At 42.7% G+C, this 27,455-nt stretch overlaps 1 protein-coding gene and 1 long non-coding RNA gene across 5 annotated transcripts in view; one reads left to right on the top strand and one right to left on the bottom strand.

Moving 5' to 3' along the window:
* Positions 1–27,455, top strand: part of LOC116235929 (uncharacterized) — a 125,592-nt gene that overhangs the window by 32,158 nt on the left and 65,979 nt on the right. The gene's annotated exons all lie outside the window — the stretch shown is intronic.
* On the bottom strand, positions 2,730–22,372 carry FRZB (frizzled related protein). The gene is made up of 6 exons (XM_031604388.2): positions 21,890–22,372; positions 15,972–16,019; positions 10,879–10,944; positions 9,272–9,476; positions 8,961–9,024; positions 2,730–7,020 (listed from the first exon to the last, which is right to left on the bottom strand). Exons 1-6 carry the CDS (start codon positions 22,341–22,343, stop codon positions 6,910–6,912), a joined length of 948 nt encoding a protein of 315 aa, XP_031460248.1. The 5' UTR covers positions 22,344–22,372; the 3' UTR covers positions 2,730–6,909.

Raw genomic sequence — 27,455 nt, 5'->3', positions numbered from 1 at the left:
AGAGGAATGGAGATGAAGAGAACCCATAACTCTAAGCTCATGGGCAGGCAAAGATTTGTGATAAAACCCTGTGAAACCTATTTCTCACTGGCTCCATCATGCATAGTCCAGGGGAATGAACCAGCAGGACACACAAAGCATTGGCCGCAAATGTAAATCAAGCTCCAAAGTCACCTAAATACTTAAAAAGACAAAAATGCAAATAATTAGAAAGGACATCAAAAGCTACAAAGAATTTTAGCTGAAGGGAGTCAAACAGTGCTCTGGGAATTAACAAAGAGGGGGTTACCAGGGATTTGGCATGAAAATTCAAGGATTAAAGACCTTTGAGCTAACCTGTTTTCAGGATAAGGACAAGAATGTGGGCATCAACATTTGCATATGCTTTGCTATGTGGTTTTAAGCAGGGGCAGGGCAAAATGCCTGACTGATTTCCAGGGCCATTTAAGGTAAAATTCACATCTTGGCTCTCCCAGTTCCTCCCAGAAATATCTGGAATGCGTAAGAACATTTTGGGATCCAGCTGATGCATACTGGATTGATGGGAATTTCTCTGCAGCAGGATAGTTATCCCAAGGAGCCTCCCCAGTGCTCATCAGAGCTGGCCCTCCTTCCAGCTGCAAACGCCTACTGACATTGAGCAAGAATGAATGTGCTAAAAGCAACTGAAATTCAACTGGCAAACTCCTAACATCATTTTTCCCCCTAAGTAGTGTGTTTAGAACAGTCTGTGCTGGACTTTTGCACTCAGGAAGCTGGGTGATGTGCTTTTCAAGATTTAGGTATCAGCTGAGGTACTTTGGGCACCACAGCGCTGAAGTTTTCTCTAGGTTTCCATTGTCAAACTGTAAGTCCTGAGCTGAGATACTCAGTATTGCATACTTACATAGCCTGAAATATTAAACATCAGCTGTTTATGGCTGTTCTCTTGTTTATTATGCCCTGTTTTCAGATTCAGTGATTTCCAGGGGTAAAGCTAGAGAAGAAAATTTAACCACTCACACAGGCAAAGAGAAGTTAGTCCTTCCATGCAGCAGCTCCAGCACGTTCATGGGTGATTTGAGAGGGGAGGAATTTGACATTAAATTGTGAGTGTCAACAACATACTAAGATCTCCTTGACATTTCAGTTCCATTCCCCAGATGAGTCTGGTTGTTAAATTCCCAGAAGAACACATGCATTCCCCTGTAACCAGTACTCACAGGTCACCTTGAAAGTTCATGCAAGCTGAAGGGAGGGAGCAGACGTCCCTGATGCCCCAAAACCAGCAGTGGGAGGATGGCTGCAGCTGTAGAAACAGGGCTACAGCAGACAATGAGCGGAAGAAAGGGAGATAAGCAGCCAGGAAACAGGCAGAAGCCAGAGCAGAAAGCTAAGAGGCAGCAGAGAAGGGAGAGCTGCAAGGGAAAAAGCAAAACCAGCATCCAGCAGTGAACAAGAGGGAAGCCTGTATTGGAAAGGAAGGCCTCAGGAAACGTCAGATGGGATGACTGAGCAAGGTTTCTGGGGGAAAAGGCTCCTTTAGGCTGGAAATGATGACAGCAAGGGAGAGCAGATTGACTTTCATCATCTGTGTGAAATCCCTTGATGGGATGGAGACCAGAACATGGAACTGAGGATCCTGGCTTTTCATGTCCTCGTGGACAACGTTCAGTTAGGGAGACTCAGTCTAGAGCACAAGTAGTGCACATTGCCCTACCTCAGCAGCACAAAGAGAAGGTCAAAAGTAGACACACTCCCAGGGACAGAAACTTGTCCACACAGGGACAGATAGGTTCAGTCTTCCCAGCAGACCATACAGGATGATGCCATCGAAATTTCTTCAGCTCATCTACTTCAAACCCTAAGTCTTCATTACAGGAATGTCAAGTTTGCTCTGACGAGCATTCAACATTTAGAAAGTCCTAAATGTAAAGCTATTGATAACACTTATATTCAGTCCACTGTTGATCTGCAATGGTGTGATGCTGCCTTTAGTAATACAGAAACACGTTCTTTATTTCATCGATGGGATCCTGATTTTTCTAACGGCTCTCTTCACCAGTAGCTACTAAAGCTGCAGCTATCAGCTGCACAGCATTTCGGCAGCGGCTCTCACAAGTACTTACAGGAATGAATGAATTTATCTTCCCTGAGAAATTGTAATCCTGTCTTTCCTATCTTCAGGTTCCCACCTTGAGATGGTTAGTTTTAGAGTCTGATACTGTGTTTCCCTGTCTAACTCTTCATCTTCCATACTTCATAACCCCAGAAGCTTCCCATAAAAAAAAAAAAAAAAAAAAAAAAAAAAACTGTTAGTAACAGAGCTGAGATAATTCTGCATCTGTACCGATTTCTTCAGCATGAGCCAAAAATTGAAGTCACTGCCCATTTGGAAAGCTCCATCCATAGTGGTTCCAGGCCAGACATCCAGGAACATTTCCGATGTATCTAATTCTCTTGTTTATCACCAGTAAAGGGTAACTGCATTTCAGGGATGTTTACATTTTGCTTTCCTTCCTTTATTAATTTTACTGAAGACTTGCAAAGCACAGATCTGGAAAGAAAATGCTAGCCATGTGTCACATGCAACACAGCAATCATCACCAGTCTGCATTTCTCAGTGATCCAGCACCACTGTCTAAAGTGAATAACCAAATAATCTTGTTAATACCTTTAGGAGGGAAAAAAAACCCTTCTCTGAGGATTTGAAGAATGATTTCTATAGAATGGGGAGTTATTGCATTGCAAATACATGTGCATTTGCAAAGCAAAGCACATCTGTTTGAAGACAGCAGTGCTGCCAGAGAACTTGGAGACAATGTGGAATTCCCAACTTCTTGTCTGCAAACTACTAGGAATAGGCACTACCAGCTGCCATGGTATTGGTCTTATTTCATATCAGTGAAGAGAAGCAATGGTAGCCAGCACATCTCTCCTGTACAGCTGGATTTAAGCATCCCCAGCTGTACTAGCTGCCCTGCTATATATATGTAATGTTAATTTGTTCATTCCTTCTTACTATCTCACTAACTTACCTACCTACTCTATACCACAAACTTCAGGATATTGATTTTGGCATCTCACCCTGCATGTTGTGCAATTTAATTTGCTGACATTGGCAGCCTCTAGGCTGGGGTCCTTTGCAGTCAGCTACTTCCCAGCTGGCCCTACAGTCATTCTTAAGTTAAGCTTGGTGTAGCCATTTTTCATTCCATCATTGATATTACAACTCAACCACTACTTTTTCTCATGCTCGATGCACCCAAATCTTAAAAAAACAAGAACAATACCTGATTCTAGTTGACTGATATTATGCAGTCGTACTCTTTCATATCTTACCCTCTCTTTAAACACACTGACATTTTCTCTTTCCACTTGAGCCTCCCCAGCACACAGCCTGAGGATCCTGATTTGGCAGAACAGATTTTTCTCAGGATCCTGATTTTTCTCAGAACAGACTTTCTAAGAACAAGAGGCCTTTATTCTTCCTACTTCTCCTGGAACTCTCTCTGCAAAGCTGTAAAAACGAACCACGCTACTCTCATTCACATAAACATGAAAGTTGTTCTCACCATATAGATTCTGCTTACTCTTGGCTTTAATAGAAGGAATTACAGATAAAAATAATCATACACAGGCTGAAATGAAGGTGTGTCATTTTCATACTATTTCTAACATGCCAGCACCTTCTGTGCAGATCTATTAACATCACGAGTGAACCTCCATCAGAAATTAGGCATGGCTCACAAATATCTTTGGTGTTCAATACTCCCCCATCTTTTCATCTGCTGAGCTCTGCTGGGAAAGGGTGCCTTCTGATAAGCAACATGTCAGGCTAATTATCCACAGGGATTTGGGGCTGCATATTTGCTTGCTGGAATAATATAACCCAGATGTGGGAAAGGCATGGTTTCAATCAGTCCTTCCATACATCCCATGTCACTTGGTCACATGTGCATGCATAGGCATGTGCATCACCCAGTAAAACAACCACATTATACACAGCCAATAAGCTGGCTGTCACACATGCTTTCTTGTTTGCACTTCTCTTACGCAATTTTAGTGCTATCTCCAAAAACCTGAAAAAGAAAGTCCACGTATTTTCAACTGAAACAACCAAATGCTTTAGGTCTTTCACAGACACAAAGTTTTTCACAGTAGATTGACAATGACTCATGAAGCCACTTCACTGCAGATAAAAATTAAGGATTAGGAGACAGATGTTGTCTCTATACTGCTACAGAAGAGATCTTGGGAAAAAGAGGAAAAATAGCTCTCTCCAGCACACGGATGACCATTTAAAGAGACTCACCAGCAAAGACACGATGTGATGGGCACAAAAGCTATGAACAAGGCTGCCCTTACTCTCAGCTGCTCTCCTAGCTGAACAGGAGCATGAGGTAACCAGCTGTCCTCACCAGCCTGGTGCAGATTGCTATCACTAGTAGTAGTTTCACTCACCTTCAGAGGATGTCACTGTGGCCCACTGTCCTTGCTGGAAATGCACAACAGCAGAGGTTAACAGCATTAAACACAGCTGTCTCACTTTCTTGTCATCATGTTGTTGATTACACAAAGACTGGGCATGAGTTCAAGCCTAGCAAATAAAACATTAAAGCTGACCAGAAACCAGTTATGAACAGAGCTACTGCTTTCCTCCTCTTTTGTCCCCAGAAAGCCTTATTTTCCCTTTGACACAGCTAGGGCATTAAAAGATGAAGCACAAGTGTCTTCCAGAGACAAATGGAGCAGATTCTAGATGGGGAGGAGGACCTTTACAATCTGAGTTAAATGCTACCTTTTAGCACTGAAGTTCTGAAGCAATGATAGGGGCAGCACAAGGCAAAGGTCAATGAGATTTGAGGAGAAAAACAAAAACATTTTCACATCACAGAATATAAATTATTTGATAGATTAGATTAATCTCTAATTGAGAATTAAGCGGGGTGCAAAATTACAGACTTCTTAGCTTTCTTAAGAAAGCTCTGAGTATGGGGATAAGAGCACAACAGAAAATAGGATTACTCAGAATTGCAGTTTTCTTGACATTTTGTGCAACAATCCTTCCTCCTCATATGAACTGCCTGCTATTCACTGCTTTATAAAAAAAAGTCCAAAGCCCAATAAGTACATATGATAGATAATACTGGCAATGGGCTTCATAGGACTTGCTGTTTACTCACTCCTCAAGTCAGTTTGCTGCCACAGTACTGATGTTCATCCTGATGTATCTGCTCTGACCCACCACAGGCATACACCTGCTTGCTGACAGCATGCCTGAAAAAGCCAGGAACCAACCAATAGAGTAGATGAGAACGAACTACAATGTCCAAAATACACCAGAGCAAGGTTTCCAGATGTGATTTTTTTGTTTAAATTCAGCTTCTTCTTTGAAAGCCTTTCCACAGTTCCTGAGCCAGCCCGTGCAATATTCTGAGCAAACACCAAACCAGCTGAAGACTTAAATCCCACTGCAAACTACGAAAAAAAAAAAACAAACCAAACCAAACAAAAACAAACCAAACAAAACCAAAAACCAACACAACAACAACAACAAATCAACCCACGCAGATTTTGAGTTTTGCAGGAAACAGATCTATCTTTCAACTTACTTGGTATCCTGCTTGTTGGAAAACTTGCCCCAGCACCTTTCTTATTAAATGTAATCTTAAAACGACATTATTATAAATATTCCCAAATATTTCTGGATGCACTTGTTACCAGCACATTTTCAACCTAACAACTGTAGTACTGCTTTGCTAACAAGAGGCAGCCCAAGTGCATTTAGGTGAGCCAGGAAAACAGGTGGCTATGGAAAATACTCATAGTTGAAAGCCCAACAGCCATCGTAAGCAGAGTGGTTTCCCCTCTGTATATTACAGTGGAGAAAACTGTTATTTTATTTACATCATTTTAATTTCTTTCAAGCAAGAGAGAAAAGAAAAACAGAAGAACAGAGTGTTTAATTTCAAACATGTTATTACTATCTGCAAAGAATTTTATAAAAGCACAAAAAGGAAGGGATTTAGGGTTTTATATTTTGAACAGCAATATAAAAATATGATGTTGGTTCAAATGTCAGCTAAGGTCCATTTTGACAACTACAATTTATTTTTTTTTATTGGACGTATTTTACTGAGTATTGAACACTTGTTTATATAGGCACTGATTGAAGAATAACACCAGAAAATCAGAATGATAAAGTGCAGACCTGTACTGAGAAGCAGGCCTGGTAAGGCAGTCTATTCCTACAACTCAGCAGAAAGAAGGAAAAAAAAAAAAAAAAAAAGAAGAAGAAACTGCCATTATAAGAGAAGAAGTGTATGATAAATAAAGTTCTGCTGTGGCAGAACTACATAAGGTTTCCTACAAGGTCCAGAGAATTCAAAAAATTGTCTTTTCATAATTTTTCCAGAAGTGCCATGTGACTCTAACCTGTGTATGTATATGGCACTTATATTTTCAAATAAAAACGTATGCACTTAACAAACCCCGGCCCAGTAAAGAGGTTTGCAAGCAGCAACCAAGGTTGTGATCAGAATGACTGAGCCAAGGAAGCTGGTGTGGGTCACTAATGATGGGCTGCAATAGATCTCCTGCTTGCACAGGTTCACCCACTTAGAAGATCTGGGAGTTAAAATGGCAACTTCAGCATATCCTGACCTTCCCACACCTCACAAAGGCAGTTTTCTACAGTTCTTAGTAACATAAAAGAACATATTATTTCCAGAGCTTGCACACATCCAAAAACAAACAAACAAAAAAAAAAGGTAGAAAACAAGAGGGAGAATAAAAACTAATATAAGCTAAAACATTTTGTAGTAAACAATAGAATATAACGTGCAATAGTGCAATTTCTCCTTTGCTGCTCCAACAGTGAAGTCTTGACAGATAGTCCACTGAATTTTGGCGTAGGGCATTTCACATCTAGCTGCGAGCCTGCCGGGCATTGCTGGCCTTCCCAGTCTTCGGTGCCGAATCGCTTTGTCCCGGCTCTCCTTTCCCCTTGCCCAGGTGGCGGAGCTTTTGATCCCAGCGCTGCATATCGAAAAGCAGAGGAATTGCAAAAAGATGACAGAAGATGTTAAGAGTTTATAAATAACAAATGTTATTATGATGACAAATATGGTAACTGCGTGGCTTTACAAACAACAACAAAAGTCACTGCTGCTGCCATCACAAAACCCTGCGTTGGGCCTCAGTGGAGGAATGTGAGGTTATTAAGAATTATTATTTCCAACAGAGAGGAGCATCCATTTCCTGGCCTGGTTTAGTACATTCTGTGAATGAAGGGGCTGATGGCAAGGCACAGTACAGAGTCTTCAGAAGCCACCTGTGCAGTCACTGGGGAAGCTGGGGAAAATAATCAAGTGCTTTTTTTTAAAATTATCTTTTCCAGGCAATAGCAACTGCAGTACAAAAAGGCATAATAAATGTAACTGGAAAAAATGATGATGCTTTACAAAAACTGAGACTGGGATGAGAAGAGAAGTGCCATCATTAGGCTTCTCCAACTGTGAACAACATTCTCATCAGCTTCTGTCCCACAGTAACATAACACAGCCTGAAGTTACCAAATCATAAATGTCACAAATTCCTAATTAGCAATTTCTCGTCCTTTATACCTTATACTTTAATTTATTCAACTAGTTTCCTGATACAAGCACTACTGCTGTACCAGAAGTCATTGACAAAGTGGCACAAAGACCTTCAAAATCTTTATCCACACAAGCTACGTATCAATAGCTACAAGAGCTGAGAGTACAGCAAGAATGAAAAAGTATCACATGATTAGGGAAAAAAATTGAGTTTAGGTATTGCTTTTTTATAAAAAAAAATTATCTATTAGCCTCTTCAGTGCTGAGGCACTAGACCTACCACAAAAATGCTCTGCATATTGAAGCCAGTACTGGACAGAAAAACAACTGAATTGGACTGAAACCAGTGCTTGATAGAAGGCAATCCCAGCTGTGCAATAAGCTAGAAAATATGTGAGCTCCCAAGAAAGAAACCATATATCACCCTGCCACCCCCGAACTGGGACCGAGCAGAGATCAGCCTGCAGCAGCAACCTGGTGTTTATTCCATGGCACTGGATTTCAGAAAGTTCTGCCAAATCAAACAACAGCTTGGAATAAAATCCCCATATCTTTTCACTCATGTAATCGCTGTGGATGTACCATATTTACACAGAGAATCCTGTATTTCTAATGAGAACAATATTTTCCTGCCAGTCACCATTAAAACTGTTGAAGAAAGCATTCAGCAGAAGAGACTGGTTTGCACAAGTACAACCACTGTGTCAAGACAACAGATGAGAAATTGTTTTAAAATAAGAGAAATCTGTGTAAAATGTAGAAATAGCCAATAGTCTGCTGTGCATCAAAGCATAAAAAGGCAGTCCTTCCAGAACATGGAAGACATTAGAATACACTAAAATTAGAAAATGTTCAAGAAAACACTCATGTATTGTTTCCATTTGAGCTCCTTGCTGCCAGTTGGCTATTACATGTAAAATACAAGACTTCCTTATCATGTACCTTCCATATCTAAGCAAGAGGGACAAATCTGGAATAGTCATTAACCCATGCAATTTGTTAACTATATTTAAAATTTGCTAACTATGTTTAAAGAATACTAAAATCTGGAAAGTGTAATTCTGACTTAGTCTGGACAACACTTGTAAAGCCCTCTTTTTTCATTAATGTTACAATTCCAAAATGAGTTGCAGCAGGGACAGTTTCCCCACAAAGGCAAAACACTTCTGTGGTCTGCTTTGTTGAGATGAGGATTTTGACTGCTATCCATTTACACTACTTGGCACGTATTTCGGAATAACATAATAAGCCATGTTAATTTTTGATACTTATTATTAATTAGCTCGAGTTAGCATGTGTCTTTTTCCTTCATTTTGTAAAACTTCAGTAGCTGTTCCATGGCATCTGCAATATTTGACTTTTGTTGAGCTATTTTCCTACCTTTACTTTTTTACCAAGTCGATCCTTCCATTTCTCGGCTATGGAGCCTTCCACCAAGAGTAACCTATAGAAGGAGATAAATTGTTACTCTACCAGCACTCGTGTATGACTTATAGAACCCAATACATGCAAGAATCACGCCTCTGTGCCTGCAGAGCTTTGTGGCTCTCAGCAATCCCTCTGAGTAGAGAATATTATTACAGTGCCATGCAGAGTGTCACAAAGTTTGCTTTCGCTGGTGACTATGCAATCTCTATGGACAGGAGAACAAACAACAAATAACACCTCAAAGATAATGCTGCAAGAGTTACCTGGAGCGCTCCTCATCTTCGTAGCCCATAATGATGTACTCTTCATTGGCACTGAGCGGTGGACAGAGGCAGCCGGAGTTTGTGTAAAGGTTTACAGTGTCCTTTGGGATGTTCACCAGGGAAGATTTGAGAATCTCCTTTACTTCCACTACTGCAGTGACATCATGACATTTAGTCTTCACCTCCTTCACTTTTGCCCGAATGACTAGGAAGAAGTAGCAAAAAGTATAGTTAACAGCAGCAGATAATACAGGTCGCCCCTGGGCCATTCTTGATGACCTCTAGGATTAGTCTTTTGTACGGTCTGTTATCAGAAGCTCAGCTGGACTCTGTAACTCCCCTGCCCCCAGCTCTTCACTACTTCATCTTTCAGCAAGAGGCTGCAGGCAGCTCAGTACATTTCAAAACAGAATGAGTCACAAGCAGGAATTACATACCAGATGTAAGGGTGTTCTGTTACATTTGGGCTTGATTTTTAGCATCCCCTCCTCTTTGCTCTTCCCGCTTCATATATTTAATTCATTCTTTGTACATTCTCCTTCTGCCTCATGCTACTATTCTCTATTTGACTACTTGCACTACAGATATCTGAACTTAATTTGCCACGCTCATCTTATCATGAGACGTGAAAATGCATCAAAGCTTATTGTATCACTGTCTCTATTGGACGACAGGTTCTTACCTTTTTCATCCTCTCTCCACTGACCCAGCACCAATCTGCACTGTTCCTTATGAACACCAAATACTCCCGATCTTGACCTGGTGACCTGTTTAATTGTTTCTTTCCTTGCTCTTTCTTTTTGCCATAAGTTGCATAAGAGGGAAAGTTGCCTTTCAAAGGCAACAGATATTTGGCTCTCTCACAGTGACCAGTGAACTAAATGCAAATCCAGTGGTCACTCACAGAGAATACTGCATCTTTCACAGCTTGCAAACGGCATCCTTTCCATTACAGATAACAAACTCCTTGTATACCTAATTTCTTAAAGTCTATGAAAAGTAACAGTGGACCTGATATGCTAGAAGATCAGGGTGATTTGGACAATAGAGGACGCAGAGCACTTTTAAAGGTTGTACGGACAAGCTAACAGTCAAAAAGTCATTCATTGCTGGCTGCGATGCACAAAAAAGCAAAAGCCTAGTATGCCTGTTAGAGGCCACGGTGAGGTTTTAGGCATGAAAATTAGCAAAAACAATCCCTTTCTATGAAATCAGAATGCATCAAAACTGTAAATTCAAAAGGAATTTCAAGCATAGGAGCCCACAGTATCATTTTTAACAAATGACTTTTCACACTAAAAAAGTGCATGAATCCCAGACACCCATGCTGACACTGGAATAACTAGCACTCAACGTCAACAAAGACACTCTTGTACTAACATATTAGGCTAATCCCCTCTATCCTTCTATAAACACTCTCAGTTTTGAATTTGGAAAAGATTCAGGCCACATCTTCTGTAATAAGTCCTACTGGATTAACCATCAGTAATTGAAACCATAGGCTATTTTTGTGACATTTTTCCCAGTCCTATTTAACTCTCTGACTGTAGGCTTATAAACAGCGATCTCCTAAAATGATTGGGAGCTGGCCATGCAGCTGTCCTTACCATAGTTATAATTGTTGCGTAGGTAGGTCTTCTGGGTAGCTTTTATGGGTTTGCATTTGCAGCGTTCTACAAAACAGAAACTTTTATTTAGAAAGAAAGCAGCCCACATTCGGTGACAACCTCCCCAAAATCACACCTAACAAGAATTTCCCGCCACTGAATTTACTTATTTATAGTAGAGAAGTTAAATATTAAACAACACAGGGTCTCCTCTGCTGGAAAGTGTTGCAAAACTGTCCTTAAGATCTCAACTATTTCTAGGAGAAAACCTGAAGTGATTCAATTTTATTTAAAAAAAGAAAACAAAAATACATAACAACAAAAAAACTTTACATGTGAAGATGTCTAAGAGATACAATCAATGGCTCAAGTATGTCAGAAGGTGGTAAGACCAAGAGATAAATGGCTTTCTGCTTTGAATGCTTCTAAGCATGGCCTTGAAAAAAAGGAACTTCAACCTTTTAAATATTGTACATACTAGATATTAGGGAAATTTTTCTTCCCAAGAAGGTAGTCAAACATTGGAACACCCTTCCTAGAGAGGCAGTGGATGATCCCATGCTTATCAATGTTTAAGAGGCATTTGGACAATGCCCTTTTTAATATGTTTTAGCTATCAGTTAGCCCTGATGTGCTCAGACAGCTGGACTAGATAATCTCTTAAGGTTCGCTCCAACTGAACTATTTCGATCTAAAGAAGACACCTCAAACAAGTGCTGTATTTTAAATTAAATGAGTCAAAAAATGTAGATAGTACTTCCTTCTTCCAACAGTACAATGACAAGACAAAGACGTCAATCTTGCAAGTACTGTTCACTACAAGTAAAATATCCCAGTGCAACATTTTTCATGCACACGCTATATCGGTGCTTCATCTAAAATGCTGGTCCAACTGATAGGTAAAGGCCTACATCCAACACAGGGCTTTGATACAACGCAGTACACAACTTTTAGGTGGATAAAAAGCAGGGAAAGGTGCCTGGCCAGGGGACTCATTCAGGATTTGCAAAAAAACCCACCTGACACTGGGACTGGATTTCAGTGTTATGGTAAAAGCCACTTAGCAGAAAGGGATAAAGACAAGAAGCCAGGCTCTTTTGCCACAGACATATTACTTTCTCACCTAATTCTCAGCTAGGTATTATTTTCCCAGCTAATTTTACTTGAAACAACTTAAGGAGGGGCAGTGCTCAAGTGTTGACTACTCCCTTAAGAAATTATAGAGGACTAAAAATTCCTTCAGTAACAAATGACTGCATAGGTGTAACTAAAACAAGGAGCTACTCATGAGTCTGTATTACGGACGGTGGGACTGAAAACCAGAAGAGCCAGAGGAATGAAGTTATTGACCAGCATACAGTAGAGCCAGCAGCTGAGAACCTCTGGTTTGTGGCAACAACCACCTCATCGAGTGTAAAACTCAGCAGATGCTTGCAGCCTGCACTTTCTAAGGAGGAAAGCTCAGCAGTTTCTTGGCAACGTTGCCTAGGATCCCACCATGGTTCCACCAGCACGCTTGCTCTCTAATTTGGAAAGAATAATGCAGAGAGGCTCCCACGATCAGCCTTCTGATCTACCTACACCATGTGTCCTCAGCCCTGAGTACAATTGAAGACTGTGCTTTGGACACAGCTAACAACAAAGCTAGGCTGCTGTCGGTTGGGTTTGTGATCCAGAACCCTAGGTATAATTAAAAATGGGAAATTATTAGCTCTTCCAGCAGGATGACCTTCAAAACACAAAATGAATGAGTGCTGAAGAGCAGCACACCCAGCAGTGTTCCAGACAGCTAGAAACAGTACTGCATGTAACAACATTTTCATTAGTACCTCAGAAGTGCTAATGCTGAAGCCCCAGACCCATATTGTCATTAACTTACTGCCAAATATTCTAATGCAAATATCCACTTATTTATTTATTTATTTATTTTTACTAGTAGAGCTTGGTGGGCTCTGTCAGAATCAGTGAACTGGTAAATTCCCCCCAAGCCCACTGCCTCAACCCCTCTCCAACCACAGGTCCCAGTATCATGTGTATGTGATCATCTACTCTAATGTACCACTGTAGGTGGCAATTCAGAGAAGAGGAGGTGAGCTGAAGGTGCAATTCAGGTGTCCTCATTCATACTCAGTGTCCTAAATATCCAGTCTTGCCTGCTGGCTGCATTTCACTCAGCATTTAAGTGAAAGAAGACTTAACACAGCCTATTTCTATGCATCACTGTTCTAAAATAATGATGCATGCAGCCAGTTATTTAGTTAAATCCACTGTGAAGAGTTTGGGAAATAATTTCTATTTTCTTTTTAAGATTTCTGCATTAAATAAAAAGATGGTTATAGAGTACTGAAAATTATCATTTATTTTGGACTGTGAGGATTTTTATAGTTGAAAAATTAAAAAAAAAATACAGGAAAGAGGAGAACATCTCCAAAGAAGAGGATATTGTTTCCTTGAATTTCAAACATGTCCTCAGGATCCTATATATAGTATCCTACAGACTTAGGCTTTTGTATGGAACTGTGTTAAAATAATAAAGGCTGAGAAGGGAAGTGATTTTTGGCTTCCCTTCTGCCTGTGGGAGCTCATGCATACTTTAGACCAAATTATGGCCCATTTTATAAGCTGCCTCGAAACACGCCATAAAAGACGTGCTGCTCTGACCCACACTCATGCAGGCATCTTGGCATTCATATTCAACAAGTTTTACATTTTAACATTCTCCTGCTCTACAATTCCTTGCTCTGTGACACAAGTAGGAAAAAAAAAAAACAGTCTAAATTAAGGGACAAAAATATAGTCTCATATTTCCCTATTTAAAAAAAAATAAGGGAGTATGAGTATCTTTTATTACTTGTTCTAGAATTAATGGATAGTCCTGCACACATCCATGATGGGGGTACCTTCTAGTTGTTCTAGTGTTTTTCAAATTTATATACTACAGAAGTTTACATAATGATGCATTATTTCTAATTACTACTTAGGAATACAAAAAAAGTCGCACAAGGGCACTTGCCAAGGTCAGTTCTAAAGCCAGATGCAGAGTGATAAGCAACTCATCTCTCTCACCACCTGTGATGGTGGTGTTCAAATGGAACATGATGCAAGTATTAGAAAACATAACTCTATTTGATGCATGTTTCTGAGCATTTTCCAGCAAAGGGGAACATTCAAAAAAGGTGGCTGCAAGAAAAATTGTGTTGTAAAAATTCACTGACTCTTCATTCTAAGGGGAAGTCCCATTTGACCTGACTGTCCCCCCTCCAAACCTGTCAGAAGAGCTCAGGGACCACAACTCCATTAGGGCCTAAGCACCAAGGCAGACAGCAGATGCTCACACCACCTAGGACTGAGATCTCAGCTGACTCTGCCATTAAATAGTCTTTTTTAAAACATGTCAACATAGCACCAACATATGCTCAACATCTTTCCATGGGAAACTTCTCCCTGTAAATTACCAAAATAAAGGAACTACAGGGAAGGTTTTCTGCTATAATCACTACCTACAAACATGTCATCTTAAAGACTTGTGCATGCACAGTCTAAGCAAATGCTCAAGCCTAGCAGATGCTTCCATTTTAAGTTGCGGATAAAGAAGCCTGGAAAATTTTCTAAGTGGCCTGAATAGCATGTCATGAAGCATACAAATATCTAGCTTACTTCCAAGAGACAGAAAAGTCAGCTGAAATGGGTGTGGTGCACTGAACCACAAACTGTGTTCCAACAGTAAAAAGCTAGTGATAAAGATATTACCCTTCCTCTTCACCAGCACCTTTTCTGTTCATCCTCACTCTCTTTTAAATGCAATTTTTCAATTCCACATCCCTGAGGGCAAGCAGTTCTGAAGATACATCTAATATTTTTGATATAAGGTGATAGAAGATCAATGCTGAAGTTAGTACTTGGTATCTAATTCTGCATTGCCCAATCATATTCAGGTTAGCAAACTGGACATCAGCATGTACTTTAGCTGGGGAAGAAAAATTCCAAAGGAATAGTAATAAATTTCAAGAAAACCTATAGTTGACTTGCTTAAGCAACAAATTCACCTTTCTATAATGTTAGCTACCAAACTGGGCTTTGCTTTTCTTTTCATTGCCTGTGAATTGTGGTGACACTCAAGAGATTGATTTCACTCTGTTCAGGGAAAACAAAACCAATCAGTAAAGTAAAAACAGCGGGAGACTTGCTGGAATAAAAACAGCCTCACAAGGTCTCAGGCTCCATTTCCTCAGGTTAGCCTGAGTTTTACCATTATCTGCAGAGAAGCTGGAATTTAATTTGAAAATCTGAGAGTCATAGTAAAGCACAATCCTCAATGTTTTTACCTCCAATGACTGAGAGAGTTGGTGTACTCACCAACTTGCTGCAAAGTGAAATAATTTTCCTTTTGTACTGAATCTGTCTGCTTGAATCTAGCCCCCTTTGGCTAAAACACATAACACCAAGAACATTACATGTCCAACTGTTTTTCACTTTGCTCCTGCAGCACGTGACTGTGAACACCTGCAACTTCACTTCTGCTCTCCTTGCAGCTTAACAACAGTGGTATTTATAAGTTTATAGAAACTCATTTTGGTGCACCCAATCCCAACTATGTCACTTGGCAGTTTACAGACCCGGGATTTTCTTTCTCATCATTTCAGTAAGCATTTCTCAGTTAAATCAAAACTCATAGCGGTATGCTAGCAGAAGTCTGCCAACGAATACAGTGTTATTGTCCTCCCTGCATTTTCAGTTCTGCATGGAAAAACAACTGGGTGCACTGGAGAGAAAATAACATTTCTGGTAGTAGGGAGGCAGTAGGGAGGAAACCCCACGTAATGATCATTCTCACTGTTCAAGAAAAAACTTGCAGTGAAATCAGCACAGCCCCCTCGACTTGAATTGTACAACTGATTTGGTCAGAAGTACACAGTCTTTGCAGCCCCAAATCCCACCCTTCCTTGACAGCTATAAGCACAAATCAAAAGCACAATCTACAGGATCTCAAGATAGGGCAGAATATCTATGCATCAATTAGTGCTGCTCTTCATTAAGTATTAAAAGGACGAGCTCATACAGCTTATTATATAGTTTTAGAAAAATGTACTCACCAATGCCGGTGCCTCTACAGTTGCCATTATTAGAATCCATTGGGAAATCTGGCATGGATTCATAAAATACATTAAAAAAATGTTAGCATTTTTAGTATCAGATTATTTCAACACATATACATATGACATTTTATCTTCCTCGGATATTTAATATATTAAAACTCAATAAATAAGCAGATTGTAAAGATGCAGAAGCCAGCCTGATTCTGCCGGAGTTGTGATCGATTCTTACCTGAGCTTCACCCTAATGTTGCACATAATGTTACATGCTGAACCATATTAAATAGCCTGCTTCTAGTGGTGCAGAGACTGGCAGGTTTAGGATGAAAATCTATGGCATGAATTTGCTGAATTTAAAAATTACACACAGAGTTTGCATTTAATAAGATGATGAAGGAGAAATTGCTTTTGGTTTGCTTTTTTCAGTTACTGAAGTAATCAAACCAACCACAATCATATCACTGAAAGAAATGCCAAACTAACGTTTGAGACCCTCCCCTGTTCCTCAGCATGTTGAAGAACATGCTGATTATTTTGAAGGATAGATAAAGAATAGAAGGGAAAAAAAAAACTGTTGTACCAAACTTCCAAAGAACTGCTTTGAGACACGTTGGTATGTAGAATGTGCCTCACATTTCAAATTTTAAATCTATTTTTTTTATTAAATCACATAATTTAATGGATTTATAAATATATTTGATAACAAAATATGTGTATGTTAACTTGTAGTCTTGCACAACATAAGGAGAAAAAAAGACACATGAGAAACAAGACTAGGAAGAGAGATAGCATACTTTATGAGAAGGACAAATAAAATGGGAAAATAAATAGGTTTTAAATAAAATCCCCTTCTTTAAGTGGGTCTGGCTAAAGGCTTCTTCACCTTTTCCAGATGTTAAAGCTGGTTATCATACAAAGTCTTTCTTGTATCCATATGGGATCTTGGATACAGCAATGCTGGTATTGCAATACACGTTAAGATGATACTTGGCGTAGCTGAAGAACTTAGATGTGTGGACTGCATTTTAGGAGCAGGGGCTATCACTGAATCACAGATTCTGTAAATAGAGAGCCCCAGACATCCCCAGCTGCACTTACCAGTACACGACTCGTTTGTACTGGCTGAAGAACCATCCTCAAAACTAACACCAATGCAGCAAGGGTGGTAAACACTCAACGTGTAATATAAACCTGCCACTGTAAACAAACACCAAACCCAACTGTGTTCCACCAAATGTTCTCTTCCACTTCTAGGTACATAACTCAATTGGTTTGAGGTTTTTCTTTTCTTTACAAGACCAATTTCATTTGCCAAGGCCACTCGTCCAACCCCCAAGCCAGTTGTTATGGATATGTAACATAACAGCTGGCTGTGCAACAGGAGAGCAATTCAGCTGTGTGCAAAGAAGCTATTCATATAAATTAGTACAATTTCTCTGAGTTCAGGCTGAGGTGTGCAATATATTGTGCTCTGCATTTGTGGTCAGTGCATAGCGATTGTTGATGAATGATGGAGGAGCAAACAGGTAACACTGTGCCACTTCATAGAATCATAGAATCACGACTAATCTTACTTTTGAGGTCTTGGGACAGGCAAGTTTTGACCTTAAAGTGATGTTCATCTTTCTCTGGGCACTTGCATATGTTAAGAGATGAGCAGTTTCTACTGAGAGAGAGAAGTGCAGGCTTATAGAAGCAACTGGAGACTTTTCACCACTGTACAACGTCTTGAAAAATCTTCCAACTTCCCAATACTTCTTCTGTGGCCAACAACCACACAAGGCTCATACCACTTGGTCACTTCCCATCTACCAGGGAAGGGACAAGGAAGGTGGTCATGGCCAGCCCTACCAGAAGCCACCAGCTTACAGAGGCATAAGGAACCATGATATGCCATCCTCTCACCCCAACCATCTTGGAGGACAGGACCTCTCCATCAGGCTTATCCACACACTGCTGAGACCTCCAGGGAGACAGAAAAAAAAAAAAAGAAAAAGAAAAAAAGCAGCTATTTTAAAAAATAAGCAGCTGACTTCCTATTGTTCTACTCCTCTTCTGAGAGGATCTCTTTGCCAAGTTTTGTCTATGCAAAACAATCTTTTGAAAGAAATAACTGTCAGTGATGATTAGCAGGGTTGCCAAAGAGAAAATATTATCCAGAGCTTCGATTCAAAGGCTTCCTATTAAATTTTGGTTAAGAGTGAGGGGAAAAAGTCCAAACTGATTTTTCCAATTAGCTGTTTTAATTAATATTTCTTAACAGGGGTGCTATTTAAAAAGAAAAAAGAAAAAGTTAACAAAGATAGTAAAAGTCACTTGCATATTAAGTGCACAAAACAACAATTCCTGGACCACAGATTTGGATGAGAGCTGTGGGAAACAGCAGCAATTCAGTAAAACTTAATGTTGTGCATACATCTTATGTATTTTATCTGATCACATAATGAAAATTAAAAAAAGAAAAAAAAGCCATCCTGGGGAATTCAAGTCTCCAAAGGCAAATAAACTGAAGTAAAAATGTAGTCAAAGTGACCAATGGTATTCTCATTAATATGGACTTTTTCTAAGCTCACAATATGCAGTTTTTTTGTTCTTTAAGAAATGAGACTGCCTGCAGTTTTGAGGGAACAACCCAAACAAATCTCAACTTTAAGATGGGCATAATTGCTCATCCTCTGCACTGCCCTGACCATTCCCCCTACCTCCTTTGTGTGTTTGGACTGCCATAAGCAGACACAGGCAAAGCAAGAGTCAGAGCAAATTTGATCTTGAGTTTGGAAACCACTGATTCAGAAAGTCAACAACGTGTGAAAAATGAGCTTGGGAAACTGTTATTTTGCTTTTAGGTGTACAGTACCAAATTCAAGTTCTGGGTTACAACAACTTCAACTGGGCACACAGCAGTTGTGGAGGACTTGGACTACATAGAGAAACCACAGCTTCATTTCAGATTTAAGAACAAGTCTCCATCAATTAAATCATATTTCATGTTCTTTAATGTTTAAGGGATTATATTTCTAAAAAGAGGCAGAATTCTAATCCACTATTTTATGGTAATCAGTCAAAATGGTTCTGACATTTTTTGTACATGTTTATGATGTCTCCTTTTTCTCCAGCATCTCACTAACAGCCTGATATGCCTTCAAACCATTTTTATGTCAACTTTTAATATGGAGTGCTCCTATTCTGGGCCAAAAGGATAAAGTATGTGCAGTGACAAGCAGGTGGTTTGGTGCAGCAGAGAGGTCAGTTTGTCTAGTACTGAAATCCATCAGCACTTACAACTGGTCACAGAGCAACTTGTGACAGGAGCAGGAAGAGTTCCACAGCTCCTAGGGAGTCAGATGCACGAGCTTCACATATGCACAACCAGGTACCCTGATGCATCTGGATTATCTACAAACTGAATCAGAGAGTAAATATTGCTGCTTAGAAGCAACTAAACATTTAAGAAAATAAGGTATGGTGAGATGTGACTGTCTTTACCAAGGCACCACTCAAAAATTCCCAAAGGAAACATCCAGGACCGTGAAGTCACTCCTGCACCTGTTGGGTAAGCAACAAGATACAGAGTTTTTTCCCGTTTTTTCAACCATGTCTACACTTTAGTGTGATCTTAACATCTGCAGAGCCAGAAATTCAACGAATGGATCTGTCCTCTGGTACGGACAGTGCCCAGTTCCCTCTTCAAAACTGGAAATGAACACAACACTAGAGACATAACCAGAGTGAGCACACAGGCCTACGTGTACGTGCATCTGAGCATCAGCAATTAACACAGTCACTTTGGTTACTTATTGGGTGCAAAATAAAAGACATGATACATTTCCCATGGAATGCTGGCTTGAAGGTGGCCCTCAGACCTGCAGGCCAGCAGCAAGGTGTAGCAGCCCTGCTCAAGTTTGGAGACAAGCACAAGCCCAGGGGGTTCACTGCCTCTTAACTCCGGCTGCACAACTCTCCTCTAACTGAGCCCTAAACAAAGTACTTGCACTATCCTCAGCAGCTTCTCCATCGTGGACATAACAATGCTTATTTCGTATCTTCAACATGTAATCAGCCTAGAAGCAACATAAGGAGAAAGACACAAATACCTCCTCATTCCTGCTAAGAGAATGCCCCTAAACAGGCCCATCAACCGGTGTTGCAGATAGAAAGAAGTCTTGGGAGACACACAGGATGTGTAGCCTCAGTAACAGTGAACTTTTCTCTGGGATTTGCCACAGCTTCTGCCAACCACAGCTTCTCCTCATTCAGCAACAGCCCAGGTCCAGCAGGCAAAGGGAGGATAACTAACAGGGAATCTTACCATCCTTACTGTGATGTCAAAAGAAAAATATCAAGTGAACTTCTATTCATCTTCAACTTAGCATCATTGTTCTAAGAGCCAAGATGTGACGGTGAGAGGGAATTCTAACAAGGTGTGCCCTGAAGGTCAGAGGAGCACCTTGCTCATCAAAATCTCAGTCTGGTATTGGACAAGGAGTTAGCTTCCTCACCTCTAACCCTGTTCCAACCACAAAAGCCATCTGAGTGTGCTGCCCTTCAGGCTGCCACCTTACCAAAGGGATCAGGCAGACACATCAATCCTCACCAGCAATGACATGGAGACCTTGGGAGGACAGAAAACGATTAGGAAGTCTTACTCTGCAGGTAGCAGACTCCATTGGAAAAATGAAAAATTAAGATTGAACTTCTGAAAGATAAAAGCACCTTCTTCTACAAAAAAAAGCCCATTGCAAATGGGTTTATAGTTTTGCCTGCTCTATTAGCTGTTGTTTGCAAACAGCGTGAGGTCTGCAAATGTTCAGGAGATAAAGCAAGAGCAGCATTTTGTATTCAAGTCATTAAGCAGCTTGCTCTTGGTGTCTTCTGCTTGGCTGTGATGCTCCATTTGGAGAATTGAATTTGCAATTCACCTTACCTCTTCCTCAAACAGGAATCTTTCCTTCTGCTCTCTAAAGGGGCATTTTCATTCCCTCAAGAAGGATTCTTTCAGTCTGGTACATAATGCATCGGTTCAACATTTTCAGCCCAGAAATGAGAATGTCATCAGGTTCTCATTCACTGAAAGAGAGTGTTCATGGATCCGGCACTGGAATCCCTCAAAGAGGTCATTGTACTGCTGAGGTCCTCAGGAATAGGTAACTCGGGGGCAATTTTAGCCAAACTTCCTCCCTCCAGATTTGAATGTGATTGCTTTCAAATCGCTGCAGGCTTGCCAAGCCTCGCTCTCTCTGGGTCCATTTTTAAGGCAGTTCTGAAAGCACCTCAACTCTGCCGAGAAAGGCGCTTGGCGTTGAAGAGCCCGGCAGGTCAGCAGCCCTTACAGGGCAGCAGCAAGGCATCCCCGGCACACAGCGTGGGGGGAAGGACAGGTGAGAGCGGGGCGGCCAGAGAGAGAATAACTACAGCAGTCGGAGGCACCAGGGCACGGCACCAAGTGCTACGTTGCAGCTCGAGAGTCGGACGGGGCTCAGAGCAGCGGACTTGGTTCAGCTACAGGCAGAACGCGGGGCAGCTGCGGGGCCGCCTCCGGCTCAGAACATCACCGTTTTCGTACGGGTCAAATCTCGCACGACACGGCCACCCACCGCCCCGCTCTAACTTCCAGTTCCGCCGCTACCGCAAGTTAACATTTCTGCGGGGCGCCTCTCACCGGCACCGCCAAGCGCCGCAGCCCCCGGCCGGGCAGGGAGCCGAGCACAAGGCACGGAGCAGCGCGCAGCCCCCACGGAGCGCTCCCGCAGCCCCCCGGCGCAGCCGCTGCCCTTGCCCCGCGGGAGGTGTCACCTCGGGCTCCCCCGAGCGGCGGAGCCACCTCGGGACGGGACGGGACCGCGGAGAGGAGAGAGGAGGAGAAGCCGCCGGGAGCCGGGCTTTGTGCGGGCGGCCCCGGCCCGACGGCGCGCACTCACCGGCGCCCTCGGCGGTGACGATGGCCTCGGGGGAGATGCAGACGCCGCGGTCGTAGAGCGGCAACTCGTCGCAGGCCAGGCTCTCGGGCCACGCGTGGCGGTAGCGGATGAGGACGGGCTCGCAGCCGGCGCGGGCGCGCTCGCAGACGGACTTGCAGGGCTTGATGGGCTCGTGCTGGAAGTCGATGGTGCAGATGGGCGCGTACATGGCGCAGAGGAAGAAGAGCAGGTCCGGGCTGCAGTTGGTGCCCAGCAGCCCCTCGAACTGCTCCATGGCCAGCACGGCGTTGGCCTGCGTGCTGTGATGCAGGTGGTTCGGCATCTTGGTCATGTTCCAGGGCAGCGGCTTGCATAGCGGGATGCGCACCGGCTCGCAGGCCGCCGCCCGCCCCGCCGGCGCCCGCCCCAGCAGCAGCAGCGCGGCCAGGGCCAGCGCCGGCAGCCCCCGCCACATGCCGCCGACGGCCCCGAGCTCAGGGGCCGAGCGCCGCGCCCGCCGCTCCGCTCCGCGCCTCGGCCCGACCCCGGCACCGCCCCCGGGCGGGCGGGCGGGCAGGGAGGGGTCGCGGCCGGGGCCGGGCCGGGCGGAACAAAGGGGCCGGGCGGGGAGCGGGGAAGGCGGCGGGGCCGCGCTGCTCGTGCCCGAGGGCGGCCCCTCGCAGAGCGCGGTCCGAGAGGAAGCGCCGTGCGGAGAGCGAGCGGCGTCCGGCGGGGAGCGCACCTGGCGGCCGGGAGCCTCGGCTTCCTTTGGACGGCGTGCGACTCTCAGCCCCGCGTTTGGCTTCGCGTCACCTGCTAGCGTGCGCACAAAACAGGTTCAGAACGTTTCCTGTGCTTTGCCTCCAAAGAGTTTTCCTTCAAAGTACTTTTCCTTCGGAGAGTTCTCACAAAATACTTCTAAGGTTTTACTTCAAAAAACCAAAATCGTAAAGTTCCTAAGCACCACTGCCTACATTTGCGTTCAAAGCTCCAAACAAATACCCGCCTGCATGAGGAAAACTATGGTCACAATGGCAATTGTCAAGGAGGACAAGGAGGGGACAATACCAACAACTGCAGCACCACAGCACACACACAGACTGATGCTCAGCACATATAATGGGAGCTCAAAATAACAACCAATTCACTTCCAGGCACAGCACTCTCTTCACATCGACTACAACATCTGTTAGAGAGCTGGTGGATGCTGAGCACTTCGATATCAAAATCAAGGAAGCAGGAAAGGGGCTTTGCTTTGTGTGCCACTGCTCTGCCCTTCATCTTCTCCTGTTAAGAAGGAACATACTGCTCTGCAGCTTGCACCAAGCACTGCATCACAGCTCTCTGGTGGCAACAGTGTGCTCTCTCATCATGGGTAGCAGAGATACATCCTGAAAATGGGTCCATCTAACAGGAGCAGCCCTGTTATTGCCACAGAAGCTCAGTGTGGTGTGCAATCAACACTAAGTAATGAAAACATGCCCGGGCTTTCCTGCTGAGCTTTGAGACAGTAGTGCAGACCCATAACATTAAGGAATAATAATAATACAGCAGTAATATCTCACTAAGTCATTTCCTAGAACAAAGCAGTCTGCAGCAAGGATGGGTCCCTAGGTGGGGATTTGCTCCTGGAAGAGCTCGTATGCAGAAGGAGGACAAAGTTTGTTATTGTTACTGCATCCCACCAGAACCCTGGTAATCCAGCATAGCACAAAGCACATCTCAAGGCCAAGCTGCCCTCAGTACTCTTGTATAAACCCTCTAAAAAAAGTGAAAACAATAAATCAGAGGAATTGCCAAAGCAGGAAGATGGATTTCAGCTGGCAGAGGTTTGATAACGCGGTTGCTAGCACAGCGTAACTCTATTTGGGTACGTCCATGTAATGGCACACGGAGTGCTGCAGAGGACATGGAAAGGGACTAACATCTCTGTTGGTGCACCAGAAGGAGCAGAATGAGAAACTGCTCCCAAGCTACAAGGATTAATCTATTTAGCCATTCATCTTTCTTCCCCCAGTGCCTAATTTTTGCCCTCTGCTTCTTTTTCTCCCACGAGAGTGAAAAAAAAAAAACAAAAAAACACAACAGCAAGAGGCATGAGAAGCAAGAGCAGCTTCCAGCAGTAGGAAATGGCGTGAGCTCAGCTGTGAGCACTGGGTGATGCTGAATTCTCTGCCACAACACTGCTCACACAGTCCCCGGGGCCCTGCAGCAGCCTGGGAGCAGCAGACATGGTGCTGAGGGCCTGGGGCCGTGGTGCAGGCGGGTATGAAGCACACAGGTTGTTTCAGGGCATGCTCCTGCACATTGCAGCTAAAAAAGGAACATGCCCCAACCTGCATTTGTTCAGAAAAACAGCTGAGAATACTTCTTCAGAATGAGTTTTCACTTTTCTGAGACTTTCTGTAGCAATCTCAGGGTTCTTACAATTTAATTTACTTAAGTACACTGCCTTGGGGAAAAACAAAACAAAACATAAGAAAAACAAACCACCCAAAACCCACCATGCCCCAAACCCTAAAATACTTCTTCCATGGTTGTTACTAAAACCATAAAGTCATTGACTTCCAGAGTCATAAAAATGGGATTTATTGTACATTTCCTGCTCCAGCCTGGGTCTTGTTACAGCTCCCTCAGGTAGACAAAGCACAGGGGGACCATTAACTTACATTAATAATCTCTGAGTGGATGGCTTGGAAGTGGAAAAGAAGAAGAAAAGGTTCTTTTAATGCAGTCTCTTTCACACTTGCAATTTTTCAGGCTGTTTTTGTGAGACAGCTCGTTGTTAAGTATCCTATGCCCTCAGGACATGCATGCATACTAGAGGCAAATTTTTCACATTATGTTTGCTCACATTACCTGTCTTGTTGAAATCTCAGCAAAAAGCTGCTGCTTTGCACTCTGTATGATTGGTACAATCAACAGCACAGGTAGGGAAATACGCTGGTTAATCTGCAAGCACCTAGAAGAACAATCTGACACACATTTTAGAGACAAATGATGCCAACCGCTTTAGTTCATACCACTGAAGACGCTCAGCCTGCAGAAATAACCACGTTAACCACGAAATAACCATCTGCCTTGGATGTCTCATTCTGCAGGGCAAACCTGTTGGCTGCTTGGGAGGCTTTGCAGGGGCTCACAGCTCCTTGCTGGTGGGGTTTCCTACATGCAGTGCTCACTTCCCAGCGGGATGCTGGAAGTTGCACTTGCTTCTCTAAAGAACATTGCAGCCAGGTGCACTGCAAGCAGCAGGCCTGACAGAGCATCTGGCCACTTTGTGACTGAAAGCGTAGGAAAATAAGCCAAAATGTTCTTACAATTAAGAAATGTCCAAAACCCTATTTTTCAGAGGTATCAGAACTGAGGTTAAACAGGACCTTTGTCCCCGTTCTACAAACATGCCCCTCAGATAACAGCACTGTGGACTACTGCATTTGTCTAAGTATTTGCAGGATCAATTTGCATTGCAGAAAATATTAAGAAAACAGCAGAAGGAGCTGAACTGAACACACACCCAAAGCACAGCTGGTTGGGCTGCACTTGGGCTCACAGGCCAAAGATTAGGAAAGTTTATTATTTTTTTTTCCTTTCTTTTTTTTTTTTTTCCTTCCCAAATTGCTGCTCAAGTACTTAAGCATATGAGGTAGCCTCTATGGCAGCATTATGCACAGATGTGCAGCTTCTATATCCGTTGATCTTACTGCTCTATTTCAGCAAATGGCTGCATGCTGTTACAATGGACGTGCTGCTAATGAAGAATGCATCCTTTCCTCCCACTGCAGCTGTACTCAGGACACAAGACACTTAACCCTTCTGGAGCTACAGCCACCTCCAGATGGAGCAGTTCGGGCAGAAACTGCAAAGCTCTGTAACACTGTGTACATTTTGCAGTATTTCTATTCTGGCCTCTATAGAAATAACCTGAGCTGTCTTGCTTCAGTGCCATAACCACTCTGAATTTAATTTTGTTAAATTCACTGTTAGGGATTTATAGCCTCTCTGGTCACAGTGCTCAAGCCTGCTCCTGCTCACACAGATTTATGAGCCGCGCACAGCAGCATTAAGTACCAAATCACACCCACACCTAAAAATAAACCTTGCAAACACAGCTCAGCTGTATGGGGACCGCCCAGTGCTGCCAGGTGCTGAACATGGGCTCACCGCTGATTTCAGGGGGAGCTGATTGGGTTGGATGTGCCCTGGGATCAAGTGTTTCCTATATATAGCAGCCCAAACAGCGTCTGTGTTTTACTCATGTTTTTAGCAGCTACCAGTGGGATTACAAGGGGTTGTCATGAAGCCTCAGCAGTTTTAGGGAAAAAAAACCTATGCTTTTTCCCAAAAGCTTTCACCAACACGAGTTTGGGACCTTTGTGGGTTTGTGATCATCCTTCTTAATCCCACAACTGCTGGGGAGTTATGCCTGCGGAGTTAGCAGAGCACTCATTTTCTTCTAGTTCCCTGAGAGTATTCAGCTGAACATAGAAATGGGGAAACACTGGGATGACAGCACTGACAACTGAAACATTTTAAAGCCGCTTTACTTGTCCACCCAGTGAACTTCCATAACAGAAACCTCCCAACAAGTTTTTTTTCAGGCTGTTTGTCACACATTTATAGACTGCTCCTACAAGAGTGTTGCTTTTTCTCTCCTGGAAGCCACAGGTTTACCAAAATTGGAAACACTTATTTTTTTTTAGCATATATGCAAATATTTGACAATTTAAAAGGACAGGGATAAATTTAATGAAGGCTTTGTGACTTAGAAAAGCCTTGCATGCTTTATCTGCTCACTGAGAGCCAATTCCATCTACAATGACTATTAGCTGGGCTGTAAGGCACATGCTGGAATCATTAGAATACAAGTTTAGAAAAATACCACAGGGTTCTTAATTGCTAGTCTTCCTTCAGCAGAAGACAGCAGTAGTTTTGTCTGCTTTGCATCTCAGCTCCAGTGCTGCCATCCACCCTCTCACATCCCATCCCAGTCAGCCCACACAGACAATACGATGGATTTACAATGCTCTTAGGAGGTTATCACTGCCTTAATGTTATTTAGGTGCTCACTACAAACTTACCAGCTCATAGACTTAAAAGATGAGGTCCACGTACCTCAATATTATGCCAGAGGCTCCATCCGTACTCTTCCCCATCATCACCACCTAGCTGCAAAATAACAAGATCACTATGCAGCTTCTTTGCTGCTTGGATCTTCTGCATCACTGGGAATTTGAGAAGCTCTGAGGTGATGCTGACAGGAAATAATCCTTCCTGAAAGGCACTTAAGGCCTGGGCTACCTGTCACCCAGCCACCACCACCACAGGAGTGTGCCATGCCAACCTCCAGCAGCTGGAGGGATGCTTGAGAGCTCAGGAACTTTGACTCCTCACCTTGCCAGTAATGAGCCAGCAAACCAGTATTATGGGATAAAATCCAAACACATTCTAGTCTGATCATTATGGTCTCCCTCTGAACTTCTATCATATAACAGCTCATAAATACAATCTCAGCATTCAAACAAAAAGCCTGTAGGAGAATAGTAGGGTGATTATTTTCTGAATGAAGTTATTTTTAAAGCAAGTG

Source organism: Phasianus colchicus, chromosome 7 (genome assembly GCF_987193195.1).
Source record: "Phasianus colchicus chromosome 7, bPhaCol1.hap1.1, whole genome shotgun sequence".
In the NCBI taxonomy this organism is placed as follows: domain Eukaryota; kingdom Metazoa; phylum Chordata; class Aves; order Galliformes; family Phasianidae; genus Phasianus; species Phasianus colchicus.
This window is presented reverse-complemented; position numbering and strand designations above follow the sequence as displayed.